This window comes from Taudactylus pleione, unplaced genomic scaffold (assembly GCF_031769625.1).
Source record: "Taudactylus pleione unplaced genomic scaffold, aTauple2 ptg000089l, whole genome shotgun sequence".
NCBI lineage: Eukaryota > Metazoa > Chordata > Amphibia > Anura > Myobatrachidae > Taudactylus > Taudactylus pleione.
In genome coordinates this window covers 17,283,187-17,309,534 of record NW_028284491.1, presented here as the reverse complement: position 1 = coordinate 17,309,534, position 26,348 = coordinate 17,283,187, and the positions used below count along the sequence as shown (strand labels likewise).

The 26,348-nt window shown below is 43.6% G+C and overlaps 1 protein-coding gene across 1 annotated transcript in view; it reads left to right on the top strand.

Moving 5' to 3' along the window:
- The window catches only part of TESPA1 (thymocyte expressed, positive selection associated 1), a 37,886-nt gene extending 12,517 nt beyond the window's left edge, over positions 1 to 25,369 (top strand). The window contains exons 3-8 of the mRNA XM_088469307.1: positions 4,224 to 4,277; positions 6,247 to 6,283; positions 6,690 to 6,773; positions 7,903 to 8,111; positions 17,038 to 17,200; positions 24,827 to 25,369. Of these exons, the coding sequence (XP_088325433.1) occupies positions 4,224 to 4,277; positions 6,247 to 6,283; positions 6,690 to 6,773; positions 7,903 to 8,111; positions 17,038 to 17,057 (404 nt within the window). The 3' untranslated portion in view covers positions 17,058 to 17,200; positions 24,827 to 25,369. The remainder of the gene's footprint in view (positions 1 to 4,223; positions 4,278 to 6,246; positions 6,284 to 6,689; positions 6,774 to 7,902; positions 8,112 to 17,037; positions 17,201 to 24,826) is intronic.
- The last annotated feature ends 979 nt before the right edge of the window (positions 25,370 to 26,348 follow it).

Below are 26,348 nucleotides of genomic sequence, written 5' to 3'. Positions count from 1 at the left end.
GTTAAGGGTGCTGTAACCCCCGAAAGTACACTCCAGTCCAAACCAAAAAAAAAATTATTTTCTGTGTTTGTGAATTGTGTGCGCAGTAGCCGCACGTGCATCAACAAAGTAGTGCCAAGCGTGCGCCTGTGTCATAAGTAAAGGGCCGGCTGGCTTGACTGTTAAGGGTGCTGTAACCCCCGAAAGTACACTCCAGTCCAAACCAAAAAAAAAATTATTTTCTGTGTTTGTGAATTGTGTGCGCAGTAGCCGCACGTGCATCAACAAAGTAGTGCCAAGCGTGCGCCTGTGTCATAAGTAAAGGGCCGGCTGGCTTGACCGTTAAAGGGTGCTGTAACCCCCGAAAGTACACTCCAGTCCAAACCAAAAAAAAAATTATTTTCTGTGTTTGTGAATTGTGTGCGCAGTAGCCGCACGTGCATCAACAAAGTAGTGCCAAGCGTGCGCCTGTGTCATAAGTAAAGGGCCGGCTGGCTTGACCGTTAAGGGTGCTGTAACCCCCGAAAGTACACTCCAGTCCAAACCAAAAAAAAAATTATTTTCTGTGTTTGTGAATTGTGTGCGCAGTAGCCGCACGTGCATCAACAAAGTAGTGCCAAGCGTGCGCCTGTGTCATAAGTAAAGGGCCGGCTGGCTTGACCGTTAAGGGTGCTGTAACCCCCGAAAGTACACTACAGTCCAAACCAAAAAAAAAATAATTTTCTGTGTTTGTGAATTGTGTGCGCAGTAGCCGCACGTGCATCAACAAAGTAGTGCCAAGCGTGCGCCTGTGTCATAAGTAAAGGGCCGGCTGGCTTGACCATTAAGGGTGCTGTAACCCCCGAAAGTACACTCCAGTCCAAACCAAAAAAAAAATTATTTTCTGTGTTTGTGAATTGTGTGCGCAGTAGCCGCACGTGCATCAACAAAGTAGTGCCAAGCGTGCGCCTGTGTCATAAGTAAAGGGCCGGCTGGCTTGACCGTTAAGGGTGCTGTAACCCCCGAAAGTACACTACAGTCCAAACCAAAAAAAAAATAATTTTCTGTGTTTGTGTGCGCTTTAGCCGCACGTATATATATCAATATAACATAAATGGAGGACCAAACTTTCTCCGATAAAAATAAAATAGGGAAAGATCAAGAACCACTTCCTCCTAGTGCTGTTGCTGCTGCTGGGAGTTGTTCATCATCCCAGAGAGGAAGTAGGAACATCACTACTTTTACTAAACAATTGACCCTCCAACAGTCCCTAGCGATGAGGATGAAGTACGACAGCAGTCATCCTGAAGCAAAACGTATAACTGAGGCCTTGACTGCTATGTTGGTGTTAGACGTGCGTCCGGTATCCGACATTAGTGCAGTGGGATTTAGACAATTGATGGAGGTAGTGTGTCCTCGGTTCCAAATCCCATCTAGATTCCACCTGCATCCTCAAAGCAGCAGCGACAAGCGTGCGTCTGTCTGTTAAAGGGTGGTGACACCCTCAAAGTGTGCTACACAAACAATTAAAATATTGTTCTTTTTTTTTCTGTCTTTGTGAATTGTGTGGGCTGTAGCCGCACCTGCATCCTTAAAGCAGCAGCGACAAGCGTGCGTCTGTCTGTTAAAGGGTGGTGACACCTCAAAGTGTTCTACACAAACAATTAAAATATTCTTCTTCTTTTTTCTGTCTTTGTGAATTGTGTGGGCTGTAGCCGCACTTGCATCCTCAAAGCAGCAGTGACAAGCGTGCGTCTGTCTGTTAAAGGGTGGTGTAACCCTCAAAGTGTGCTCCACAAACAATAAAAATATTCTTTTTTTTTTCTGTCTTTGTGAATTGTGTGGGCTGTAGCCGCACTTGAATCCTCAAAGCAGCAGCGACAAGCGTGCGTCTGTCTGTTAAAGGATTACATCGGTGACAGCATCCAAGTAGGCATGTCAGACAGTCCGTACCTGTACTGGCAGGAAAAAGAAGCAATTTGGAGGTCCCTGTACAAACTGGCTCTATTTTACCTGAGTTGCCCCCCCTCCAGTGTGTACTCCGAAAGAGTGTTTAGTGCAGCCGGGAACCTTGTCAGCGAAAGGCGTAGGAGGTTGCTTCCACAAAATGTGGAGAAGATGATGTTCATAAAATGAATTATCAACTCTTCCAGGGAGACCAGCCTCCAGAACGTACAGAGGGACCTGTGGTTCCAGCAGGGACGAATTAATACTCTGTGAGGATGAGGATGTACACACTGAAGAGGGTGAGGAATCGGTGAATGAGGAGGATGAGGATGACATCTTGCCTCCGTAGAGCCAGTTTGTGCAGGGACAGATAAATTGCCAGCTTGTTTTGTGGGGGCCCAAACGAACCAATCATTTCAGCCACAGTTGTGTGGCAGACCCTGGCGCTGAAATGATTGGTTTGTTAAAGTGTGCATGTCCTGTTTATACAACATAAGGGTGGGTGGGAGGGCCCAAGGACAATTCCATCTTGCACCTCTTTTTTTTCTTTGCATTATGTACAGTTTGGGGCCTCGTTTTTCAATGCCATCCTGTCTGCCACTGCAGTTTCACGCCTAGATGGGTCACGTGTTTGTGCCGCCCACTTGTGTCGCTTAGCATAGTCATCCAGCTACCTCGGTGCAACCTTTTGGACATAAAAACACTATTGTGAGGTGTGAGGTATTCAGAATAGACTGGAAATGAGTGGAAATTAAGGTTATTGAGGTTAATAATAGCATAGGAGCAGAAAAACCTACAAATTCTGTGATTTTAGCTGTTTTTATGCTTTTTTTCAAAAAAATACAGATCCAAAACACAAAACCCAGAACCCAAAACACGCAAGGGTGGTTTTGGCAAAACCAATCCAGATCCAAAACACGAAGAAAGATCCAGATCCAAAACCAAAACACAAAACACGAAAAGTGGCCGGTGCACACCCCTAATATAAATATATACTATACCTGTTTAACTAATTTACAAACTGTGTAGTAAGTAGTCTTATTTATAATATAGTAATTACACAAATACTGAGCCATGTAAAGAAAAATATTTTTATCTGTGCAAACTTGTACATTTTCATATTTTGTATTTAGCAAAATGAGCATTAAACTCTGTATACCCCATAATTTAAAATTTCGGGGCCTATTTATCATCACTTAATGGCCCGTTACACAGTTGACAACGCTAGTATCCATATATTTTATGTAACTGGCCATTCATTATTAGGGGTCCAATAAAATCGCCAAATATTCAGCAAATTCCAAAACGTAACGTTTTTGGAGTTTGTTTATGAGAACGAGGTCTGGGGTTATGAAGAGGGATCCAAGTGGATCCTTCCACCGCCTCCTTACTGCCTCCCCAGCTTTGCGTAGGTATTATCTCAGGTCACACATATGCAGAAGCCGGCAACAAGGGCGAGATTAGTAACGCTGCTACAGAAGTATTAGTGTTACTAATCGTGGGGACAGCTGTTTTCTGGAGGAGCCGTTCCCGCACTGGAGCAATGCTGAATTGCAACAGTGATCAGTATCCCCTGTGGTGAGTAAAATATTTAATCATAATGAATAGGCCCCTTTGTCACTAAGTGCACAATCACCCCATACCTGCAACGCCTTGTTTCTTATTTTACATTTATCCCTACAGATGTTACAGGAGCTCATTGCTATTTCACTATAGTTTACCTCAAAATCGTATTTAGGTGTTGTATTTTGTGACTGGTAATTCTGACATGTCCCCGCCCACCAGGAACAGGAAAACAGCTGCAGGTGCAGTTAGTGGGAGGGGCAGTTGCAGGGGCGTTTCTAGAGAGGAGGGGGCCCGTGTGCAGTCTACGTCACGGGCCCCCTCCTCTCCGCCCTGCAGCCGGCAGCGCACTGAGCTGTGTGCGGCCAACGCCGGAGTTATAGACTCTGGGCACTAGAGTGTGCCCAAAGTCTATAGTGTATGCACCGGTGGTCATTTTCCCTGTACTGCGCATGCGCAAACGACGAGAAAATGGCCGCCGCAGCCTTTTTCAGTCGTTTTACAGCGCCGGACCCCCTCGCCGGCATGGGACTTCGCAGAGGTAAGTAATATTATGGGTGCAGGGTGCGGTGCGGGGCCCCCCTGGACCCAGGGGCCCGTGTTCCCCGCACACCCTGCACCCATTATAGATACTCCTCTGGTCAGTTAGGATGACAGTTTCGTAGGGGGTAGGTGGTGGTACAGCTTTAATGTATTGCAGACTGTTCATTCCCTAACATTGTAATACTGTACATGAACAAATGTGTTGCTTACAGCGTCTTACAGCAAAGGAAACAGCTTGGAAGATGACTTTATTCTCGGAGCTGAAGGTAAAATCCAAAGATGAGTATACAGTCAATGATAACAATGAATAAAATTAAGATGTATATAAATGCTTTGCTAATGCTTACTTGAGTTATACATCTGATTAGCATTTGCAATCTTTAATTATACCAAATGGCAATAATATGCCTCCATAGATGAAAGTACTATCATATAATCTTATATATATATAATTTGCTTAGTCCCTTTGTCCAGGACGCTCTTTGAATTTAAATATCTCAAAGACTAATTAAGATATTAATGTGATTCTTTTGTGACGGATGTCAATCAGCAATAAATTACAGAATTTGGAATAAAGCTGTATAAAATATGATGAAAACAAAAAAAAGAGGCAAAAACCATAATAAATGCTTTGATATAGCTGATATAGAAAACTACGAGAACACAGAGACGGCAAAGTTACCCTGGGAAAGCGAGATAGGGGTGACTGCCGCCGGCTGCAGTTCTCATGCACTACTGGTGGTCTGTGCACTCACATGGACCTGGCGCCCTAGCCATGTGTGGACAATGTTTACGTTCTGCCAAGTTCTGCTCCTGATTGGCCACCTGGCTGCGTGAGATAGCTATTAAATAATGAGGGAGGGCACGCAGGCGGCATAACACGTGAGGCTGCTGCTGTAGGGGGCGCTCTTCCCTTGAATACTTTCTCCAACACGTTGATTCCAGGCTCACAGCCACGTTGATTCCAGCCAATCAGCACCGGGTTTGCACCTCTACAGCAACGCCTCTTTTCTCTGCTTTCCGTGAGAGCTGCTGGCAGCCGCTGATTGACAGGAGGCTGGGAGACGGTGAGGCGGAGTAACAGTGCATTATCATTTGCATCTTTAGGGGCTCAGCTTGCAATAACCCCTGGAGATCGTCCATTTTGCTTCAGAATCCATGGCCAAATATATCATCACACGTACAAATTGGCGACATGTTACAATAAAAAAAATCCCCAAAAACCACAAATAGAGCGTGGCTTAGCAGATTATGTTTCACACACATATGTTATTCACTTATTCCGTCGTATTAACATATGATGTAGCACAGTGGTTCCCAAACTTTTTTGTTGCACGTTGCCCTAGAGTATCAGTCTTTCTTCCACGGCACCCTTGGGCCAAAAGTTTCTTATTGAGAAATTCAGCAAAATGAAATAAAGTAAATTGTGCTTATATATCACCCTTAGGTTCAGTTATGTTGTGATTGACAGGGCTATGCTTCTCTTTGTCCACATATTTTTTTAATTGTCAGCCATTAGTACTGGTTTTGCCGATCACACTGACTAAAAATAATTTTCTTTGGTACTGGACCACCAACCTAAGGCACCCCAGGGTGCCATGGCACACAGTTTGGGAACCACTGATCTAGCCATTATCTAGCGAAGCATTTGCCGTACGTATGTTCTGGGTTCAAATTGGCAAAATTATGGGGGCGCAAAATTAGTGTGACCAGGACCAGGACCAAATGGTGATGCCTTTTTTTTCTTTTAAGAAGGCAGGCTGTCCGTTAGTTCGGCTCTCTCCCTCCTTAGGAAACCAAACCTGATGCTGAAGGCCTAGGTCTAATGGATGAAAGAGTGGGAAGGAATTTTTTAAAAAATTATTATTATTTTATTTTCACCCTCAGTGGTACAGGCCAGGTACAGTAGCTGCGGATACAGCAATCTCACTGGCCTGTGGGACTTTCAATATAGAGATTACTCCATGTACAACTCATTGGAAAATCACCAGAAAACCGCTACTTTGGCAAAATCTGATTCTATTACATTCCGGCCATCATGTCTTTTCTACAATAACATGGAAGAATTCTTTGCACAAATGATAATAAAACCATTCTAATGAAAACTTATTGAGCTCTTTTTTTAAATTTGATATCCATGTTACAATATTGACACCACTGTACACTCTTCTATTATTATGAATACATTAAAAAAAATTCTGATCCAGCCTTTTATTTCCTCTCATTTTTTTCTAGCAACTCTCTTATCTGTTCACCATAGAAACAGGATAAGGTAATACAAAGCTATGTAAAGCAAACATTTTTCTTTGTAGTATCGCCTTGCATTTTCCATTGTTGTTCATTTGCTTTTGGGGTAACTGCTTTAATACATCTGTGTTGGCAAACTCTGCAGCTATTCCAGTATAAGATGATTTTCCAGAAAGACTTTCCATTCCCATTTCTAGATCTATGCAGAATAATACTGGCTGAGAGGAACTATTCAGTCATACACAACTGTCTTTGGATACTGGCTGTGATGCATGTCAATCAAGCTGTCAGTGGCAAAAGTAGAGATGTTTATATCTGAATATTAATACTGAAACGAGAAGACTCTGATATCAAATGCACCTCTACTGTATATAAATGAAGTTCGTTCCTCTATCGTTACAGTACATTAGCTGTTCCAATTGTGTCCACAGGGTGGTGCAAGAACACACACGACTCAAGACCATGTACCTTGGTGACAGTATGACATCTCACAGCACCTTTAAAACCAGTTCCAGGTACGACCTACAGAGCTGATCTTTACCAAATTGCACAAATGATATGTATATATTGCAACAACTGATTAACATGATCCAGTGACTTTTACCTCTGCACTGCAGTACTCTGTGATTGGTACAACATAACATGAAAACTAGACTCCAAATACTGTTGGCAGATATAATAAAAACAATCATGGCTGGGTCCCATCATTCATCTGTGTATAGCTGCAGACCAGAAAGTAGCTTTGTCTGCATTGTGTGGGCGATAGGTATACTTTACATACGTATGTTATTATTTTCTGAAAGACAAATTAACTTTGGATAGCAGTCACATTGGAGATGAAGCAGAATTGAACATAAGTCCAGTTGCAGAGTGTATATTGCATGTTTCCACACTGTGCATGTGTCAGATACAAGCGTACGCTTGCAATAGTAATATGTATGTAATTCTCATCACCACTTGTAACTGAGGGATCTATTTACTAAGCAATGATAGGAGACAGAGTGAAAAGTGATAAGGTGCCAGCCAATCAGCTCCTAACTGTCATTTTTCAAACACAGCCTGTGAGATGGCAGTTAGGAGCTGATTGGCTGGCACCTTATCACTTTTCACTCTGTCTCCTAACACTGCTTAGTAAATAGACCCCTGAGTAGGAGGGACTGTGTGGGAATATGGTTTTCTCATGTAGGCTATATTCAGTGAGGATGTGTGGTGGGAGCTGTAGAGTTGTGTGTACATACATATACACCTGTATCCAGTTGGATCTTTGCTCCAAGTACAGAGCTGGTGGAAGTGCGCACTGATAAATATGTCAGGTATCAAACCAAGTGTATGGCTAGGGAAAGTTTGGCTGTGCATTCAGATTGACATACGCATTTAGTTCCATGCATGCAATGCATTTGCCGGTTACTTGTGTAGACAGTAACTGCATCGGTATGCCATAGATACTATAGCCAGGTAAGTCTATTACTATTACAACAGAAGCAATGTTCAATGAGTATCTCAAAACTACTGTGCATGATATGAACCACTATTCATTCCAACCAGTAACTAGGAAATGTCAGACTATGTTTACATCATGTTCCATTCACCAGAGAAGTAACATTCTTATAGGGATTTACATCTGTTATTTCCTCTTCCACTTAGTATCTCAGAGATCCTGACACTGTACCAGGTAGATGCAGCGACCATTCTCTATAACCTGGGATTCGCCTGTGAGAAAATGTGTTCTATGTACAAAATTCCAGCCCGGTTTTTCCTCTTCCCATCTAAGGCAGCAGGCATTAATTTCAGGAGGTTTTTTGAATCCCAATTACATAGAATGAAGACGGGAGTCCCCAGCTATATACCAGCAGGTAAGTACACTAGTGGACAACAGCTTATATTGTAGATATATATATATATATATATATATATATATATATATATATATATAATTTTTATTTATTTTGCTTGCAGTACATATGACTTATTGGCTAGAACATACTATCATTAAATCTTTACTATTTCATCTTTCTGGTATCAATCTGCACTGTTCAGTCATTACCTCATGTTATTATGATGAGTTTTCTTTCATTGCCTGGAATAATATGGCATAAGACCTACACTATCAGGGGTATTCAATATGGGTGCGATAACATCGTTTTTGCGTTAATATCGGAGGTATGACGTCATTATCGCAGGTTTTACTTTTACACCGTATCCAATTTCAAAGACTTATCGCAGTTTTGAAAAGTCTTTGATAAAAAACGGGGATAACTTTTCACCATTGAATAGGTGTCGAAAAAAAGTGCAGAATTGGAGTTTAGGGGTGCAGGCTTAAAAAAAATAGCCTGCACCCCTGGGAATGACATTTAAAAAAGAACTGTGTCAAAAAAAGTTTTTTAAAAAAATAGGGACACCCCAAAAAATTATTTTAAAAATTGGGTTGAAAAACAAAAAAAAGGAAAAAATTGTTTAACAATAGGGAAATAGGTTCAGGGCTATTCTGCATGTATGCGGCAGGTGTTTTCTAGAATAGAATTGTAGCGGCGGGTGCACAAATGCAGAATTTTTTTAAAATTACTTTAGGGACTTAAAAATATGCTAGTACCCATTTTCATGTACCCCAAATTTGATGGGACCACTTAAAAAAACAAAAAAAATAACCTAAGTGCTCTTCTGCATCACTTCTTCATTGTCGGGAAAAAAACACCTGCTGCGGCTATTTAAATCCCCGACTTTCAATTAAAGGCTAAAATGGGGGTACCGTTAGTGTTCCCCCATGTTTTTACAACTTTAGGGGGGGTCTTACAATTATTTTAAGGAAAAATTCGTAACTTTACGCAAATCCAACTTCGGAGTTTCCCGTTTTCGTTAATTTTATATTGAATACGGGGATAAGTGGGAGCGCGCACCATACCTTAACGCAGAAAAAAACTCCGATATGAAACATTAACTTCGACAGTGAAGTTAACGTTTCGTATTGAATACCCCTGTATGTCTATAGACAACTGTACACAATGCAGAGAAGACAGTAGAAGTGTGTCCAAGCACAGGGCAGTGCAAATAAAGAACTCTATATACAACTGAGCATCAAAGTCAATCTTTAAACAAGCTGAGCTAATAATATTCCCAGCAGTTACTGTTGGAAGTACTGCTCTCCTGCGCTTCCTCCCTCCAGCATCTGACAGGCAGGACTGTGCCGGTAGTCACCAGGACCTGCCGGAGCTCAGCTAGAGATGTCCCACCTCTGACATGCGGCGTCTCTGCATGTCTTTACTCCCTGGCGTTCTGCATAGACAGTCGGATCCAGAAGACTGTCACCACTTTGGAGCCCAGCGGTGCCTCTGCATTACCCACAAGTACACTATACCACCACCATTGTACACTATTGAAAACACAGGTGATGAGTGCTTGGTTGCGCAGAAAACACAGAAAAGCAGCCGGTATAGTAGATAACTATAAGAAGGTTTCCTCACACCTTTACAAGTACAAATGCAATGAAAAACACTAGAAACCACTCCACTAGCGCTAATCTATATAAACGGCAGAAGAATGTTTCCCAGCTGACTCCGATGTATCATTTATCAACTCTTTTTATGGGATGGTCTTCTGGTGTAGTCCCCTCATTGGCTCATAAGCTTGTACCAAAAATAGAGGAGAAAAATAATATAGTGAAGTACTATTTAATATAACAATCAGGCATTCAACACATCAGCAGATATCACCAAATGGGCTAAAGGATAACAATCACCGGATAGAGAACTGTCAGTGGGCTGTCCTTAGGGAGCTTATGGTGAGGTATAATGTGCCAGTCCCAGGTCCTTCACTGGTCCAAGCTCCAATCCCCTTGTGTGGGTCCTGAATTTCAATCGCGGGCTGGTTTCTATGTCAAAAATACCTATGCATTCACCCTCAACTACATGTATGGGCCATAGATGTCTGGGCCCCTTTACTGGTCTTCCCCTAACCAGACAGAAGTGCAAGAAGTACTGGTAATATTTGCTGCTCAACTTTTCCACTCTATGGCCCCCATTTACTAACGAGTTTTATCACCAAAACGAGTGATAAATGTCACTGTGTATGATAAATGGTGCTCCAGCCAATCAGCTCCCAACTGTCAACAGTCAGAAAAATGACAGTTGGGAGCTGATTGGCTGGAGCACCATTTATCATACACAGTGACATTTATCACTCATTTTGGTGATAAAACTCGTTAGTAAATGAGGGCCTATGTTTGTGCAGAAAACAAAACAGCTTTATCTCCTTAACATGCCATGTTATAATTACTGAAATGGTGATGTCACAAGGGTGGTGTTTGTTGAAATATGGAGTGCACTACTGCGCTGCTTCAATGAATGCTACCTTAACCTTACCAAGATGGCCACAAATTGGTCTTCTGTGCATGCACAACCCCATCTGTGCGAGGTGCTACACACCAGAGCACAGGTGGTGATGAAGAAACGGGGAATCTAACCTCCACTAGAAAAAGAAAAGTCCAGGTAACACCAGTCAGTGTTAAGATCTTTCCACCTCACTCCGTATTACAGGAGACGGCGCAACATCGCGTTTAAATGGAATAACCGATCCTATTATTTATGGAACATACTTCAGCCATTTGGCTAATGGTTAACATTGTAGCAGGAGACAGAAGTTTTTATATATGCTATTTTCTGTTTTAAAAGGATTACAGGTCCCTGGACATTATCTAAGCTGGCTAGGCTTAATTATTTGCATCACAAGCAGATGCATCTTGTGTGTTGTGTGAATACAGTCAGGTGCATAAATATTGGGACATTGACAGAATTTTCATATTTTGGCCTCTATTCGCCACCACAATGGCTTTGAAATGAAACAAACAAGATGTGCTTTAACTGCAGACTTTCAGATTTAATTTGAGGATAATTACATCCAAATCAGGTGAACGGTGTAGGAATTACAACGGTTTCTATATGTGCCTCCCACTTTTTAAGTGGGAGGCCCATCTAGGAGTGGCACTGCAGTGGCAGACAGGATGGCAGTTTGAAAAACTAGGCCCCAAACAGTACATAATGCAAAGCAAAAAAAGAGGTGCAAAATGGAATTGTCCTTGGGCCCTCCCTCCCACCCTTATGTTGTATAAATAGGACATGCACATTTTAACAAACCAATCATTTCAGCGCCAGGGTCTGCCACACGACTGTGGCTGAAATTATTGATTCGTTTGGGCCCCCACAAAACAAGCTGGCAATTAATCTGTCGCTGCACAAACTGGCTCTACGGAGGCAAGATGTCGTCCTCATCCTCCTCATCCACCGAATCCTCTTCCTCTATAGTGTTGTGTACATCCTCATCCTCACATTAATTCATCCCCGCTGGAATCCACCACCACAGGTCCCTCTGCACGTTCTGGAGGCTGGTCTCCCTGGAAGAGTTGATAGTTCATTTTTATGAAAATCATCTTCTCCACATTTTGTGGAAGCAACCTCCTATGCCTTTCACTGACAAGGTTCCCGGCTGCACTAAACACTCTTTCAGAGTACACACTGGAGGGGGGGCAACTCAGGTAAAATAGAGCCAGTTTGTACAGGGGCCTCCAAATTGCCTCTTTTTCCTGCCAGTACAGGTACGGACTGTCTGACATGCCTACTTGGATGCTGTCACCGATGTAATCCTCCACCATTCTGTCAATGGTGATAGTATCATATACAGTGACAGTAGACATGTCAGAAATTGTTGCCAGGTCCTTCATTCCGGACCAGATGTCCAAACTTGGTCCTGCCTGCCCTGCATCACCGCAAGCGGGTTGCTTAGGATACCTAAGTTTTTTCCTGGCAGCCCCAGTTGCGGGAGAAAATGAAGAAGGAGCTGTTGACATGTCACGTTCCGCTTCAGCTGACAGTGTTTTCACCAGCAGGTCTTTGCACCTTTGCAGGCTTGTGTCGGCCAGAAAGAGAGACACCACATAGGCTTTAAACCTAGGATCAAGCAAGGTGGCCAAAATGTAGTGGTCTGATTTCAACAGTTTGACCACCCTGGAATCCTGGCAAAGCGAATGAAGGGCTTCATCCACAAGTCCCACATGCCGAGCGGAAACGCTCCATCTTAGTTCCTCCTTCACTTTCTCCAGCTGCTTCTGCAAAAGCTTGATGAGGGGAATGACCTGACTCAAGCTGGCAGTGTCTGAACTGACTTCACGTGTGGCAAGTTCGAAGGGCTGGAGAACCTTGCACAACACGGAAATCAATCTCCACTGCGCTTGAGTCTAAGTGGGGTAAGCCACTGGGCGATAATTTCCCTCAGTTTCTCTAAGAGGTTGTCGGCAGTGTGCCTCTTACTGAAACCAGTGATACACAGCGTAGCCTGCCTTGGAACGAGCTGGCGTTTCTGAGATGCTACTACTGGTGACGCTGCTGTTGTTGCTGCGTAAGGTGATACATCTACCCAGTGGGCTGTCACAGTCATATAGTCCTTAGTCTGCCCTGTTGGACTTGTCCACATGTCCGTGGTTAAGTAGACATTGGGTACAACCGCATTTTTCAGGACACTGAGGACACTTTTTCTGACGTTTCTGTACAGTCTCGGTATCGCCTGCCAAGTGAAGTGGAATCTAGATGGGATTTGGAACCGGGGACACACTACCTCCATCAATTGTCTAAATCCCACTCCACTAATGGCGGATACCGGACGCACGTCTAACACCAACATAGCAGTCAAGGCCTCAGTTATACGTTTTGCTTCAGGATGATTGTTGTCGTACTTCATCCTCCTCGCTAAGGACTGTTGGAGGGTCAATTGTTTAGTAAAAGTAGTGGTGTTCCTACTTCCTCTCTGGGATGATGATCGACTCCCAGCAGCAACAGCAGCAGCAGCAGCAGCAGTAGGCATAGCAGTGCAGGATCCTCCGGAGGAATCCCGGATAGGAGGGTCAGTCATGCCAGTGACATGGCCTGCAGGACTACTTCCGATCCTGACTAAGAAGGAAATTGACGAGGAGGGAGTTGACGGTGTGGTTTGCAGGCGCTTGGATACAACAGGACAAAGGGATTTAGGTGTCCCTGGACTGCTTACGGTCTTAGCCAAAGTTTCTGAACTTGACAGTAACTTTTTATGTATGCGCTGCAGGTGACGTATAAGGGAGGATGTTCCTAGGTGGTTAACGTCCCTACCCCTACTTATTTCACCTTTACATGTGGTACATATGGCAAGACAGTTGTTGTCCGGATTTGGATAGAAATATTGTCAGACCAAACAGGTGGAATGTTTGGTCTTTTGCCCAGGCATGACCGTGATGGGCTTTTTCATCCCACGGACAACAACTGTCTCCCCCGGAGCCTGATTTAAACAACCCACATCACCATCAGAATCCTCCTCGCCAACTTCTTCCTCAGCGCCAGCTACACCAGTATCATCCTGTTGTACTTCAACAGTGACATCTTCAATTTGCATATCAGCAAGTGGACTGTGGGTGTTCCGTTTAGCACTTGCAGGGGGCGTGTAAATGGTGGAAAGAGCCACCTCTTCCCGTCCACTGCTGGGAAGGTCAGGCATCGCAACCGCCACCACACTTGGACTCTCCTTGGGGATTTGTGATATCTTCTTAGAACGCACAGTTCTTCGCTGTGCTTTTGCCAGCTTAATTCGTTTTATTTTTTTAGCGGGAGGAGGGCTTCCATCGTCATGTGAAGCTGAACCACTAGTCATGAACATAGGGAAAGACCTTAGCCGTTCCTTGCCACTCCATGTCGTAAATGACATTTGGCAAGTTTACGTTTCTCCTCAGATGATTTAAATGTTTGTTTAAGGTCTTTTCTTGAACTTTGTCATTTGGGATTGTATATGCCCTCTACTATGACATTGGGCATCGGCCTTGGCAGACGACGTTGATGGCATGTTATCGTCTATGTCATGACTAGTGGCAGCAGCTTCAGCACTAGGAGGAAGTGGTTCTTGATCTTTCCCTATTTTATTTTTATCGGAGAAAGTTTGGTCCTCCATTTATGTTATATTTATATATACGTGCGGCTAAGGCACACAAAAACACAGAAAATATTTTTTATTTTTGTTGGAGACTAGTGCACTTTGTGGGATACACCACCCTTTAAGAAATGAGCCAGCCGGCTCTTTAATTATGGGACACAGGCGCACGCTTGGCGCTGCTCCTTTGTTGATGCAAGTGCAGCTACAGTGCACACAATTCACAAAGACAGAAAAAAAAAATATTTTTTTTTTGTGGAGCATACTTTGAGGCTTACACCACCCTTTAACAGACAGACGCACGCTTGGCACTGCTGCTTTGAGGATGCATGTACAGTGCAGACAATTCACAAACACAGAAGAAAATGTTTTATTTTTGTTGGAGTGCACTTTGGGGGTTACACCACCCTTTAACAGACAGACACACGCTTGGCGCTGCTGCGTGGAGGATGCACGTGCAGCCACAGTGCACACAATTCACAAACACAGAAAAAATATATATTTTTTGGAGTGCACTTTAAGGGTTAAAGCACCCTTTAACGGACAAGCCAACCGGCCCTTTACTTATGACACAGGCGCACGCTTGGCGCTACTTTGTTGTTTGCACGTGCGGTTACTGCGCACACAATTCACAAACACAAAAAAAAAAAATTTTTGGGAGTGCACTTTGGGGGTTACAGCACCCTTTAACGGACAAGCCAGCCGGCCCTTTACTTATGGGACACAGGCGCACGCTTGGCGCTGCTCCTTTGTTGATGCACGTGCAGCCACAGTGCACACAATTCAAAAACACAGAAAATATTTTTTTATTTTGTTTGGAGTGCACTTTGGGGGTTACACCACCCTTTAACAGACGAGCCAGCCGGCCCTTTACTTATGACACAGGTGCACGCTTGGCTCTACTTTGTTGATGCACGTGTGGCTACTGCGCACACAATTCACAAACACAAAAAAAATATATATTTTTTTTGGAGTGCACTTTGGGGGAGCACCCCTGATGCACAGATCACCCCCTGGTCAACACTACAGCACCCCTCTAGGACTACAGACTTTATGGGACAGTGCACAACACAGTCCAGCCTGCCCCTATAGACTTTGGAGTGGACACAGGGCCTGATTCAGAGCCAGATGCTATTTGCGCTCGCTTGTTCAGAAAAAGGGGCCGGCTATTTATATTGAGCGCTCGCTCTTTGTGGTCTGTTGACGCCTCTATATCTGAGCGAGCGAACGAAACATGCGCTCGCTATTTTGTAAAGACGCCCCCTGGCCGCTCGCATCATACGTCATCTCCGCTATTTATTAGATTAATCGAGTACATCGAAAGGCGTCTGAACTGGTCGCAGTGCTTGTGGTAGGATTTTCCTACCGCAATCATGCGAACAGTTCAGGCTAAGAGACATCCAAGTGATGTGGCCGATGACGCTGCTTTGTTAATTATGCACACCCTTAAAACGCCCGTTTTGACCGTTCGGCACGCCTGTGTTCGGATCTCCACTCCCCGTTTTCAAGCACCTTCCCCTGTTACCACCCACAAACGCCTCATCCTGTCACTCAAATTAGCAGGCACTCGCAATTTAGTGAACAAACGATTTCTGACGCATGCGCATTACGACCGATACGCATGCGCAGATGTGCGAACATCGCTCGGAGCGAACGAGCGGCCACTTACGAGTGGCTCTGAATCTGTTGCCCCTATGGGCAACTGACTGCACAACACAGCCCAGCCAGCCCCTATGACAGCAGCACAACACAGCCCAGCCAGCCCCTATGGACAACAGCAGCACAACACAGCCCAGTCCCTATGGACTGAGTGGACACAGCCCCTATGGACAACAGCAGCACAACACAGCCCAGCCAGCCCTAGCTCCCACCCTCCCTCTTCACTGTCCACAGCCGAAGTGAGAAATGGCGCCAACGCAGGGACCTTTTATAGAATCCAAAACCTGCGAGATCCAGAAGGCGGGATGATGATGTTTTGCCTCGATTTCAGTTCCGAGTCAGACGGGATCGGGGGGGGCTCGGGGGGTTCGGATTTCAGAAATCCGAACCCGCTCATCCCTATTATATACTATTTTATAACTAATTGCAGTTGTGCTTTTTATTATATATTGTTGTTTATACATCTCCAGGTATCTGGTATTTATTGTTATTTGTGAAACAATTTTATGAATACTTTGCTATAGAATAAATACATATATTTTTTAGCCATCTACTCAGAGCGGAAATTCTCTCATTCTTTTTACTTTTCTTCCTTATACTATCTTTGTTTTAATTATCTTCCTTCTTTCTAATCTTAAAATGTTTTAGCGCCATAAGCATGGCTATAGTTTAGACTTTAGCTTTTTCTAGCTCTTATACTGTTAACTGGGAAGGGACCCAGGTTGCTTAAACGGCTGCTGAACATTTAACTGCTTACCCTGAAAGGTCTTGCGCAGATAGTCTCATTTGTATTGTCTATACAGCCACATATATACACACAGCCACATATACTGTATACACACAGCCACATATACTGTATACACACAGCCACATATGTACACAGATAACCACATATGCACACACAGCCACATATATACACACAGCCACATACTGTATATACACAGCCACATACTGTATATACACACAGCCACATATGCTCACACAGATAGCCACATATATAAAAACACTGAAATATAAGGAACATACAGTATGTGCTGTTATTACCTTGTTATGGTACCACGTTATCCCTGAGCCAGGTGCTCTCTTGTGATTTACTTTACTACTTCCACAGCCTGCACTCTGCACCCCAGCACTCTCCCCAATCAGTCCCCTCTTTCAGACTCACTTGTAGCTCGATCCCCACAGCTCCTGGACCTCACCTATAACCGAGAGGAAGGAAGGAGGGGTTGGTGTATTCGGCATGCGGGACTCGGGAGCCGGGCATGCTACCTTGATGGGAGCTGATCCTCGGGAAAATGGTCGCCGCTTCTTAACTCTTGCACACAGACAGGGGACACCTGCTACTATAGTAAGTCATACTACAGTGCCCGTATCTCCCCCTAATGCCTGCAGCAGCGCGACATGACCAGCTGCTGGATTCTATGGGTACACGGAGCGCTGTCTTGCGGCAGCAGAGTCTGTGCTGCTCTGACTTCTAGGGGGGGGATATCGCCACAATTGCTCCCCCCCTGGATCCGCCAGTGGCCTTTATATACTGCATATCCTGCATATACTAGCTCCGCTACCAACAAACATCACCTGCTGGTACTCTGTATGTTGTGCTCAAGCTCCACTCCATCCAGATTAACAAGTGTATAACTGAGAGTATGACTGTACCAGTAACTACTACCACACTTCAATAAACCTGACACCTGGTTACGCACGTGAACTGTTTGATGTATCTGCAATTCTGCTGATGTTATTTAACTCTGCATACCATTGCCAAATAGTGCAATATCAACAGGTTATGGGTTCAGGCAAGCAAATGCAATAGACAAGTGTCGCACAGAGTGTCAGCACAGCATGTCATTGCAGAGTTTTGCTAAAAAAAAAATCAATGAGACTGCAAAACTGTTTTCAGTGCACATCGTGTACACAGGAGCTGCATCACGATGGGGTTCATTAAGCTGAAGGTTCAGAAAATTACACCACTTGGAAATTTACAATGGAATTGCAACTAAAGCATGAAAGGTTGTGAAAAGTTACAGTTTACCCAGGTGACAATCCAATCCCAGAGAATATAGAAAGAACCATGGGAACAATAGGCTTAAGTGTTGAACAACACGTTTATTCTATTATACATGGGAAAATGTCAGCTAAAGACATGTGGCTAACCCTGCAGGCAGTATATGAGGATAGGGGTCTGATGAGAAGAATTGGTCTGTGGCGTGTATTATATAATACCAAGCTGAGTGAATGCACAAATACAAGTGACTACATTGACAAAATTATGTCCATATCCCAGCAGTTAATGTCTGTAGGAGTCCAAGTTGATGATGAGGAGGTTGCTATGGTGATGCTACATAACTTAGTAGCATTAGTAGCTAACGCAGCCAAGCAAACTACTGAAATTGTCGGGACAAAACTGCTACAGTTCCTAGACTGTGTGCCAGTTGAGTTAAAGTTTGAGAGTAGAGCATTACACACTAAATGGTCAAAGCCCAGAAAATTTAAATATGTGTTATGTATGTTATAAATTAGGACACAAAACAACTGAATGTAAACTAAAAAATGTGAAAGCTACACAAAGCAAGAAGTGCAGTGGAAAAGACGAGTTAGCTTTGAGTATCACAGACAGTCACAAAAAAGATTTCAGTTGTAACATAGGGACTAGAACTAAAGTCACAGATACCCAAGATGTGCTTTATGTACCAGATATGGGGACAAACATCATAGCTATACGTTTTCTGGAACAAAAGAGGCTACAGAATCCAGTTCTCAAAAGGAAAGTGCATTGTACGGAACAATAGAGGGACTGTGATAGCTATAGGTACTGTTGCCATCAATTATGCAGTATGTCCTTGACACACAACAGTGTTATGCGATGATGACATCTGATCTATAGTCTATGGAACCCTGGCACAGAAGGTTGGGTCACCTTGGACATGACAGTGTCCACAAACTCCTAGATGAGATGGTTACAGGAATACTAGTGACTGATACAAAAAAGTCTATGTGTGAAAGTTATAATACAGGCATGCAAAGTCGATCATTTCCAAAATCAGCAAGCAGAGCTGAGGCACCCGTGGAACTTGTTCATACAGATGTGCCTGGCCCGATGGAGGCTAAGGGCCTGATTCAGACCCAGTCTCTAAGCTGCGCTCGCTCTCTAGGGGCGATTATCGCACATCTGCGCATGCGTATGCTTCAAAGTACGTATGAGTGAACCAGTCACTCCGGCCGGGAATCGTGCACTCGCAGTACACAGACTGGACGCTACTTTGAGTGACAGCGCCGTTTGTGGGTGGTGACAGGGGAAGGTGCTTGTGAACAGGGGAGTGGTTGTGCGAACGCAGGCATGTCTGAGCATCAAAATGGAGTTTAATGGGTGTGCACAAGTAGCGTCATTGTACACGTCTCTTGGTTGTATTTCAGGCTGCAGTGATTGCAGTGCTTGCGGTGGGGTAGGGGCTACCTCAAGGACTGCGAGCAGCTCCGATGGCTCACGATGTTACCGATTAATCAGACACTTCCTGGAGATGACGTGTGCTACGAGAGAAAGATGGGCGGCTTTATACACCTGCGTATGCTCACTGCCGTCACTCTCTAAGACATAGAGGGCGTCCTTAAGCCACACAGTGCAATCGCAGAATTTGCATACCCGGCCCCTTTTGGCAACGAGCGATCACGGCTTAGTGACCAGGTCTGAATCAGGGCCTAAGTCAATAAGTGGACACAGATACTCCATTACGTTCATCGATGATTTCACAAGCATGACATATCTACAGATATCCCCTGTGCGCTACAAGTCGCGTTACACATACTCTGTAGCGCAGAGCATTTTATCATGTGACTTTTTCCCATAAAATGCATATTACAGTATTTGAAAAGTGATGCAGCTTGTGCTGATTAAAAAGATATGTGGCATGCCTATATTCTATGTGCGACTGCAGCTATGTCTGCATGCAAAATGCTACGTTACAGTGTTAGCAGCTGTGACACATAACGCATATAATTCTAATCAGCATAGGCTGCTTGTGCATCCTATTCACATGACTTTGCGAATAAGACACATTTTTAATCATGAGGATATTTTTATGGTTTCGCTCTGCACGGAGTCTAAATGCCAAAATCTTATCTCCCTTTTCATAAAAGGTTTGGCGTAACCATTTTAGACGTTTAGCAGTGTGTTGGGAGAAAAGGAGAGCAAGATAATGCTGAACAGTGGTAAGCTCCTGTTGAAGGGAAGGGCTAGGGAACTGTTTATGTTGTGACTCCAGTTGTTGGAGCCGAATGGAAAGGGGGTTAGTATGAGTTAGAAGTCTTTTTTATTTGTAGAGGCTATACTAATCAGATGGCCCCATAGAACAGCTTTATGAGCCAACCAGAGGGTGGAGGGAGCGGTGCCTGAGAGAGCGTTTAATTGAAAATAATCCATAAGAAAGGTGTTGAGACGAGTGATCGTATTGCGAGAATGTGGAATAGTGTAATTTAAACGCTATGTCATTGGACGAGGATGTTCGGTGATACAGGAGAGGACAGCTGAAATAGGAGCATGGTCATACCAGATCAGAGGATGGACTCGAACATCTCTAAGTCGCAGGGCTTGGTCGTGGCAGAGCAGGATCATGTCTATATGGGAATAAGAGTTGTGCACAGAGGAGAAGAATGTGTAGTCCCGGGTAAGAGGCTCTCGTACCCGTCAGGAATCATAGAGAAGCTGGGACTTCATGAGATCAGGAAGCACTTTGGAGTTACGGAGATCCACCCTGTTGGAGTCAGTGGCCCCTGAGGTAGATCTATCCAATGAAGTGTTAACTGCATAAAAATCACCAGATACAATAAGGGAGCCCTGCCGTTTAGAGAAAGAAGGGTATCTAGTCTAGTGAAAAAGGCAGGCTGGGCTTGGTTAGAGGCATATATGTTAACAATAATACAGAGAGTATTATTAAGGGTGTCCACAAGGATAAGGAAGCAGCCCTCCTTATCTTCATAAGAGTTGATCAAATCAAAAGGGAGGTGGCGGGCAAAGAGGATAACAACGCCACGTGTTTTCAAACTAGAGTCGCAGGCGTGGTGGGAAAGGTTTTATAGTGAAGTTCCTGGTGGAGATTCTGCAAAAAGTGGATTTCTTGGAGAAATACTACGTCTCCTTGTATAAATTAAGGGTGGTAAAGAGTTTGCTGTGTTTTTGAGGGCTGTTGAGGCCTTTCACGTTGAAGGAGAGTACTCTAAGATCCATGCGCAATGGTTGAGAGGAAAGCCATAAAAAAAACAATTGAAGATGGAAAGATAAGCAAAAGTAGCATGCCATCAGGTATATAGAGAGGAGAGGGTTGTCCTGTTTGAGAAGGAAGGGAAACCATTGGGGGAAAGGGGAGGTAGGTCAGCCAAATGGTACAAGAGTCCAAGGCCATGGGTGCTGACAAAGGGGAAGGGAAGTATGCACTAAGAAATCACATAGATCAGCAAATGGGTACAAAACCCTGGAGAGGCGTGGCAAAGGTAAGCCGTATGTCCACAGCAATGTCATAGGGAAAGGGTAGGACCCTCCCACAAGCCTTAAAGACAGTAGAAGTATGAGAAGAAAAAAGTGCAATGTCATACAGGTGGAGTATAGGGAGAGAAAGAAAGGGAAAAAGAAACAAAAAAGGGAAGGAGACCACAAAGGATAGGAGAAAGTATGGTTGAACCAAAATTGTATAAAAAAAATAAAACAACAACATAAGAAGGGGAACATGTAAATAGGAGAGAAAAAATACAATGGAAACACGAAAAACAATAAACAAGGAATGGCAATGAATCAAGGGATAAATCATCCCAAATAAGACCTAGTTATAAACTGAGAGACAGGATCTGCACATATATAAATGTATATGCATCAACAGATTAACATAGTCTCAATAAGTATTAGCGAATGAGCAGCCCGGATATGCATATATATAGATACATACTGTACTATAACCAGTGTAACATAGCTTCATCAGGGATTAACTAAGTTAACCTCTGTAGATACATTAAATTTAAGCTAAATATATTAACAAATAATGAGATAACAATATAGACTATTCAAAATGGGCGGTATCCTCACAAGTGGAGGGGCCCCACCATGAAACATGACAGTAGACCATTCTGATGGTGGGGGACGCCGAGATCTTTGGGGAAGGGGGGCAGAGGATGTAGGGACACGTTTTTCGGATATACCCATTATTGGAAGAAGAGATTGAGCTTCAAGGAGAGATCGAGCCATATGTAGCTGTTTCTGATGCCATATTAGAATGCGTAAGGGGAAACTCCAACGATATCTGATATCGTGATGGCGAAGCAGGGTGGTAAGAGGCTTAAAGTCCCTATGTTTAGAAATGGTCAAGGGGGAAACATCCTGAAAGATCTGGAGAGTAACATCCCTAAAGGTTACCGAAGGGAACTTGCGGGCCTCCCTCATTATGGTCTCTTTAGCCGTAAAGTAGTGCATACATAGAATAACATCTCGAGGTTGAGAAGAAGACTGAGAGCGCAGCTTTAGAGCACGATGGACTTGATCCAGGAACAGGCGATCCTCCGAAGTGGAGGGATAGAGCTGCATGAACAGGCATTTGAGAAAGAGCTCAAGGTGGGGGAGTTCGATGTCTTCAGGAATACCCTTAATGCATAGATTGTTACATCGGGCTCCGTTATCCTGGTCTTCTTGGCCTTCTTGGAGCTGAACAACATCATGGTGTAGCTGTGCGAGGACGGCATCATAACTTTGCTGGGATGTAACCACCTCCTCAACTCTACGTTCTAGTTGGTCAGTCCTGGAACCAATAGTGGAAATTTCTGCTTCCATGGCATGGAGAGCCTAAACAGACTTTTTGACATCTTTGAGTTCCTTGAACAAAATAAGGAAGTCTCTACGAGTAATAGGAGAAAGGTCATCTTCTTCTGATTCTGAGTTAGAGTGGTCAGGAGCCGAATCCAACGCAACATCCTTAGGGTCAGACAGAAGCTTATGTTTCGTGAGATATGGTGTGAGGTCACCTGCAGAAGATTTTTTCCTTCTAGGCATTATGGGCGTGGGTATACAAAAAGGGGTAAAGGCACATAAAAAACTCCACATGTACAAACTTAGGGGTGGGAGAGGGTGAGGTTTCAATTAGTACATGCTACAGCCGTCAAAGTGGGAGTGTAAACAATATATCAGATTTTCAGTAGGAGCCAAAATGTATGTAAAGATCAAGTCAGGGCTGGTGAGGAGAGCAGCAGAGATATAATGAACAAGGCCCAGTCATCCAAAGAAACCCTCAGGATATATAAATGCAGGTGCTGTGCCGGGGGCTAGAGACAATCCCGGATGTGAAGGCTCAGGTCAGGTAGGATTGATAGGGTGGAGTATACAGGGTAGAGGCACATAGACAGCTCAGGGAGAGATGATAGAGTTGTGGCACCACAAGTCCCAGGAGCAACTGGAGAGGGAGTGTAGCAGGAACAGCAAAAGGGAGCTCCCTATGAAATTCTGCCCAGAAACAGGTACTCACTGTAGGTTGAAGTAGTGGAGGTCGCGGTGAATCCGGCAGTGAGCTCCAAAATTGAGTCCGAGGTTTCTGGAGGTAATGTAGACCGCGGCGACTCTGGAGCCGTAGATCGTTCCCGGAGCTCAGATAGGGGGTCAACAGGGGTGCAGGAGGTCAGGAGTGAAGAGGGGGTCCACCAAGACAGCAGGGGGTCAGCAGAAATGGGGATTCTAGATTGGTAGTGTGGGGAGCTGCAGGAAAAGGCATCTACTCTACTTCTACATCCACTCTACTTGGCAGCCAGGCCACCCCCACCAAATAAGACACATTTTAAGGGAGAAAGTCACAAAAAAACGCTTGGCACTACTGAGTCACTAGAAGGGCTGTTTAATGCGTAAGGCTAGATGTATGTGGAGTTGTGGACACATCGGTACTTCATCAAAGAAAAGAGTAAAGTGATGAACAAGATTGCAGACTATAACAAATTACATCTTGAGGTCTGATAACGATGGAGAATATTTCAACAAAGATGTGAAAATATTTCTGAAGAAGCATGGTATTGACTACTGCATACACACCAGAGGAGAATGGTGTAAGTGAGACTGCAAATCGTACTTTAGTGGAGAGAGCCCCATTTATGGTGAAACAAGCCGGCCTGAGAAAGTGTTTTTGGGTGAAAACAGTTTCCACAGCAGTCTATCTAAAACATTGTGCTCCCACAGTTGCCTTGATGGACAAGACACCAATAGAGGCGTGGTTTGTATCAGACATCTCAGAGTGACAGTGACAACCAATCAGCAGCCCCATGGGTGGTATATATTGAGGCTTGTGCAACCTGAAACTAACCCTCTGATGAAATCACCATAGGGTGAAGAAACGCGTCATCTAACCCTTAGAACGCAGGTGGAATACAAGCCGGAAACCAGAAGTTCCGAAACTGAAAATTGCGGTACTCGGGTACGACGGTGTTCACTGGCTTGCTGCAGCAGCATGGAACCCTGGGATTACAGTAAATTAGGGGCAGAGGTCCCTTGCCTTTTAGATCTCAGCATACAGAGATGCCCACTGGCTGCGGAGCTAACATGCCATTGTACATATTAAGAAGCACCAACGCTCGGCGAACATTGCACCAGCTATATGGAGGCGCAGAATATGCATCTGAACATGACCGCCTGTGTCAGTGCAAGTACATATAGCCGCAGTTGCTAACCACATTATGCTTTTTAGTCACCCCACTGTTATCTCCAAGGAACATCCACTGAAATCCCCAGCTCTTGTGTCTGCTTACATTCTGCAGCTCCCGGTGGTAACCATTGGGACGTATGCGCAGTGAGACTCGGACGCATGTGTAGACTGAAACCATAGCCTGCACAGCTGACTCAGGTCCAAAATGTATATATACTTGAGGTCCAAAATGTATATATACTTAAATATCATTCTACTAATGTATTTGGAATTTAATCTCTGAGTGGCCTCTATTGATATTTGTTTTGTATCTTCAGGTGAAGAAATTTGGAAGGACGCAGTATGTACACTTCACAACTTTTATACTTAAGTGACCCTGGGCAGGAGCCAACAACCAACTGTGGACATAGGAATCACAAAAAAGAATATTCTGTATATTGTCCTGGAGGACACTTAAATACTAGGCACTGCCCTTATACAGACAACATCTACATAGAAGAAATGGGTTATATTTATAGTATAATACATTCCTCTAGCTAGAACTCTGTAGTAAACTAATTATTATACAGTATGTCACACTATGCTGGTCAGTTTTGCTTATTTAAAAATAAAACAAATAACTATTTTATACCCTACATAATGTAAGGGACATTAATAAATGTAAAAAACTGGAGGAAAAAAGCAAATGCATTTTGTACCACTTATGTAAATGTACAAAATTACTCTATATATATATATATATATATATATATATATATATATATATATATACAAAATAATAGGTGGGAACGGCGCCGGCAATAAATACAATAATTTAAGAGTGATATACCATATAAAAAAAACGTGTGAATTTCATGTAAACCAAGCCCTTTCTATCTGGGCGTTTGCTCAAGGTCAATAATAAATACTGGTAAAAGTATTAAAAGATGTATAGAACAGTGGGTTGACTATAGAGCGACTGGTTTATAAACGTGCATAAGTCATATAATTATTCAAACCAATTGTGTGGTTTAAAAATGAATGAAAAGTGCCAGTGCTTAATAAATAAATAATTTAACAATTTAATCAATACAAAATATACAGTGATAGAAGAAAAACATAATAAAAGCATACAGCATATACATAAAAAACCCTTTTGTGGAAGGGTAAAATCAGAGAAAGTCTAAAAAACTAAGCACTTTAAAAATAGAAAAATCTTTTTTTAAAGGTTAAAATAAATAGCTTATCTGAGCGAGGTGGATAGAAATTAGCATATTCATAGGTTCAAAAGGCAAGGCAAGCTCTCTCCCAACGCGTTTCGTCCTGGGGACTTCATCAGGGGATACTAGTGTGTTGGGTCATAATCTTATTTATACCCCCACATAGGTTCATCAGAGGATATGAGGCCGCATCACTTCCTGTTTATCCAAAGTTGTTCTATAACCCAAACCTAATTCAACATAGTATGAGCGCATTACCACTATGTTGATAAGGTAAACTATTAAGTGAGAACTTTGTTTTAAACTGTCAAAAAATCAGCAATAATAAAACAATTCGTTGTGTGAGGGCAGCATCCGCTTTGCCACCTTGGACTTCCGCCCTTAGTAATTTCATCACATCCTGTGCGTTGCCGCTTCTTCCCGGGATTGAGGTAAGCCGGGTACGTCACTTCCGTCCTCGTGGCTGCATTCTCCCGATCACGTGGGCCCGCTGTCATCCGTCACTTCCGCCCTTCTCGTCCATGCAATGGATGTATGATGACTTCCGCCCGCCGCATCAGCGTTGTTCGTTTCCATGGGAACTTGAATAGCGTATATCCAGCTTCCTGGGTTCTCCTGGCATGAAGGTTCTGAAAAATTT